The sequence below is a fragment of the Lipotes vexillifer genome, unplaced genomic scaffold (genome assembly GCF_000442215.2).
Source record: "Lipotes vexillifer unplaced genomic scaffold, Lipotes_vexillifer_v1.1 scaffold12, whole genome shotgun sequence".
NCBI lineage: Eukaryota > Metazoa > Chordata > Mammalia > Artiodactyla > Lipotidae > Lipotes > Lipotes vexillifer.
In genome coordinates this window covers 4,076,996-4,080,948 of record NW_006796716.1, presented here as the reverse complement: position 1 = coordinate 4,080,948, position 3,953 = coordinate 4,076,996, and the positions used below count along the sequence as shown (strand labels likewise).

The window sequence follows — 3,953 nt, the reverse complement described above, 5'->3', positions numbered from 1 at the left end:
GCGGGGTCTGCCCAGCTTCTCTAGAGGATGAAGGACTGTGTCCCATGGGGCAGGGATGGGATACCTTCTCTCTCTGAGGGCACTGACCAGGCTGCTGTCACCCTGGGGCACCCCACCACTTACTACCTGTGCAACCTGGGCAAGTCACTGGCCCCTCAAAGAGGCAGTTTCCCCATCTGTAACAGGTGGATAACCACAGACCTGCCCTTTGTAGAATTGTTGTGTTAAATGAAATTACAGAAGTAAAGCCCTGGCCCAGAGCCTTGCCACGTAGTGTGTCAAACAGACATTAGGTACGACCACTGCAGCGTCTGTTACTATTAGCACAGTGCAACTAACTCTATCAGCCATTCTGACGTTTGATGAAGTTAACATCGAGGTGAGTTGAAGATCACCCCAGTTCTACCAGGAGCCTCTCCCACATTCAGGAACCCCAGCAGCCTCCCATCACCCCTTCTGATTGCCTTTTCCTCACCTAAAGCCCCGTTGAGGTTCTGAAAGATCTGCGATTTATGATCCAGATTAAGGCTGAGTTTCTCCTGGATGGGATGAGATGGGGCAGTTAATTAAAGAGGCGGTGGGACATCATTTCCCACTCTTTTCTCTCTATGTCTTTCAAGAAGCCTCTTTACCCCTTCCCTCCCATTCAGCCTGAGAGGCCTGCCACCTCCAGAGCTTCAAGTCGGCCCCCTCTTCGGCCCCTCCCTACCCTCAGTCCTGGGTCCAGGTAGAGCCGAGTGTAGAACAGCTGATCGTCATCGTCATCTTTGTACTTCCACTGGCGGACGATTTGGTGGATAGCGGGGGCGAAGCCAATGAATCCTGGGTGGGGGGAGGGGAGGCGCTGACTCCAAGATTCCCAGGACCTGTCGGCACTCCCTCTCCAGCCCTCAGGCACCTGGGACACTCCATGCCCCACCACTTTTGGACACTCTGCCACTCACCACCAGAGTTGAGGAAGCGCTTCCCCGTGCCCACCTCAGGGTACTGCCCCGCCAGCCCCCACTCAGGCCAGCAGAAGCCCTCTGCAGAGAAGAGCAGGCGGCTGCCACTCTGGACAAACTTCCTGAGCAGCTCCGAGGGGCTGCCAGCCAGAATCACATCGTAGCTGGGGGAGGAAGGGGAGGATGAGCAGGACAGCCACTAGGAACCTCAGTATCCTCACCCCCTCTTTCTGTCCACCCCTCTTCTTTCTCCCCAGCCCCAGCCCCTTTACCTGTCCACAAACATGATGACCATATCCTCCCTGTCTGCATATTTCTCCATTTCCTCCTTCAGCCACCTGACCTTCTGTCCTCCACCAACCGTTCGGGCTACATCGCCCCCTCGCCACTCCTGTCCCAGGCCCAGGGTCTGTGGAGGAGACCCAGAATGCCAGGGAGGGGCTCAGGCGGCCAGGTGGTCCCACCGCGGGGTCCCAGGCATCCAGCCCTCAGCCCACTCCTAGGCTAGACCCCACCCCCCACCCCTTCTAGAGGCCATGAGGGTGTTCCTCTCCTCACCCGCACAGTGTAGTTGAAAAACTCCGCTGACCGCAGGAAACGCCGGTATCCTTCTGTCTCGCCTGTGGCCACGGTGATCACCAGCAGCTTCTCTGTCACCAGCCAGGAACTGGCACTCAGGACCCACTCGCCCAGCTCGCTGCCCCGCGCTCTCCACTCACCGCAGGCCCCCTTCCCCTCCCTCTGACTCTGCTCAGGTTCCTCCCCTCTTTTCCGCATTCCCTCTTAAACTCTTCCAACCCTGGGGAACTTGACCCCAGTGAAAGCGGGATGGGAGTAACACCCAGAAATTCGGGGTCAGTTCCCATGGGTAGGGTGGAAACAGTTCAGAGCGAGGAGTGGGCGAGGGGCCGTGTGATTCGGCCCTAGGGAGCCCGCTGGGCGTGGGAGAGGCCGGCCTCGACCCTCCCAACGGTTTCAGCCTGGCGCCACTCGCCCCTCCCCGGGTTCTCACCTGGGTTGACAGGGTCGCTGCCCCGGGGACGATTTGAAGCCGAGGCGTCAGGAGGCGGCGACAGCAGTAGCAGCAGTAGCAGCAGCAGCCGGAGTCCCGGGCCCGAGGCCATGACGGGGAGCTGGCCGAGAGGCACACAGGCCCGCACCGGGCTCTGGCTGTGCGCCTGGACCCCAACTCCGGAGAGGGGCTCTGGGAAAAAGGATGGGGGCTGCTGTGCGGCCCGCAGCTAGGAGGAGCCGGGTCGGGGCTCCGCCCTGGGGGAAAAAAAAAGCGTACCCGGAGGTTACAGAAAACTCGAGATGCCGGGCCTTAGACAAGGCGAGGATTGTCCCGGGCGGTGGGCAGAACTGAACGAGCGGAGGCGGCGCCCAGCCCGTAGGCGGGGGAGGGGCGGGGACTAGGGCTGATCCGGAGCCGAGGACTTTTAGAGCCAGCCCGGCCCACAGCCAGCCTAACACTTAAGGAAAGTTAAACACGGAGAGGGGAAGTGACCCCTTGCGGGTCCGGCGGGATGCGGAGGCGGGTCTTTGCCACAGCCCTGCCTCGAGCAGCCGGGCGCAAGACCCAGAAAGAGGCGGTGGGGACGCGCGGAGCGGGTTTGACGGCAGGGAGGGAGAAGGCCGAGGAGTCTGCGGCCCCAAGGGATTTGGGGGTTGAGGTTTTGGCAGAAGGTCACCGGGGACCTCTGGGATTGCCCACTGAAGCCAAGTTCTTTGGTACTCCGGCCCATCATCTTCACTGCCCAAGGGAGAAGCTCCAGGGGATGCCTTTGTGATGACTGTATCTTCAGACGGACCAAAGGAAAATGACGTTTCTTGAAAGATCACTGGCAACACCTCTTTAAAATGATCCATTTCGAGGGTCTCGCAAAATACCCAACTACACCGAGGTCGGAAGTAGTTTTGCCCGTATAAAATATGGCGGAAAGCTTTCTGGTCTCTAAGGGAACATTACGTAGTCAAAGCGGTGGATTACACTGCGCACGCGTAGGGTCACGCGCCACAGGAAGTAGTGATGCCCCTACCACAGCGCGTGATTTAGAACGCGTGCGCAGTAGGCTCCTCTGGCGGCTGTGTTGTGAAAATGGTGGAGAAGAAAACTTCGGGTATGTGAGCCCCTGGCTGTTGGCCCCCTATCCTCCTCTAAAATCGAACCTGGCCTAGGATTCCCTCAACCAGTTATTAGTCTTAAATCCCTACCCAGGACCTCGGGTCCTGACGTCGGGGCAGACCCCCAAACCATCCGTTCACCTTTTATTCATGCCTGCTGCAAGCCGGGCCCTGGGGGTGGAGAAAGAAAAAAAGATCCTTAGCATCCAAGAACTGGCTTTCCGGGAGCTGGGCGGACGCGCAGACTTACCACTGCATTTCAGAGTGATACGCGCTATGGTAGAGGGATGCAGAGTGCCTGGGCTCGGGGAGGAGTGGCATCCAACCCAGCTTCTGGGAAGGAGGGGACTGGAGGGAAGGAAAACGCTTGGATTGGGTCCTGAAAGTCAGAGTTTCGCTCAGTGCAGGTGCGTGGGGACTCCTTCCCTGCAGCGGGAACCGCACCTGCCAAGGTAGGAGAGCAAGAAAAAGCAAATCGCTTAGGAGGCCAAGTTCACAGTTCTGGGGCTTGCAGAGGAGAGAGGCTGGAGGGCTAGGAAAAGGTACCCTAGAAAGGCATTGTATACACTGCCGAAGAGTTTGAACTCTCTGGAGAGGGCGGTGGAGAGCCATCAAGATCTTTTAAGGCAGGGGAGTGACCCCGACAAATTTATCTCTTAGAAAGGGAGTTTAGCTTCAATGCGGAGGATGGATTGGAGCGACTAGAGCTGCGTCCAGTAGAAATTTCTGGGATGATGGGAATGTTCTTAATCAGCACTATTCAGTATGGCAGCCGGTAGCCACATGTAGCTACATGTGAGCACTTGAAATGTGGCAAGATTGAGAAACTGAATTTAAAATTTTATGTATCTTAATTAATTACATCTTTTTTTTTTTTTTTTTTTT

General features: G+C 57.4%; 2 protein-coding genes across 2 annotated transcripts in view; one reads left to right on the top strand and one right to left on the bottom strand.

The window, feature by feature from the left end:
- PLOD3 (procollagen-lysine,2-oxoglutarate 5-dioxygenase 3) overlaps positions 1–2,426 on the bottom strand; it is an 8,538-nt gene extending 6,112 nt beyond the window's left edge. Inside the window, exons 1-6 of the mRNA XM_007468826.1 lie at positions 1,957–2,426; positions 1,503–1,594; positions 1,217–1,353; positions 945–1,108; positions 710–822; positions 476–539 (exon numbers count right to left, since the gene is read on the bottom strand). Coding sequence (XP_007468888.1) covers positions 476–539; positions 710–822; positions 945–1,108; positions 1,217–1,353; positions 1,503–1,594; positions 1,957–2,068 — 682 coding nt within the window. The 5' untranslated portion in view covers positions 2,069–2,426. The remainder of the gene's footprint in view (positions 1–475; positions 540–709; positions 823–944; positions 1,109–1,216; positions 1,354–1,502; positions 1,595–1,956) is intronic.
- Positions 2,427–3,011: 585 nt separating this feature from the next.
- Positions 3,012–3,953, top strand: part of ZNHIT1 (zinc finger HIT-type containing 1) — an 8,440-nt gene continuing 7,498 nt past the window's right edge. Inside the window, exon 1 of the mRNA XM_007468825.1 lies at positions 3,012–3,064. Within this exon, the coding sequence (XP_007468887.1) occupies positions 3,043–3,064 (22 nt within the window). The 5' untranslated portion in view covers positions 3,012–3,042. The remainder of the gene's footprint in view (positions 3,065–3,953) is intronic.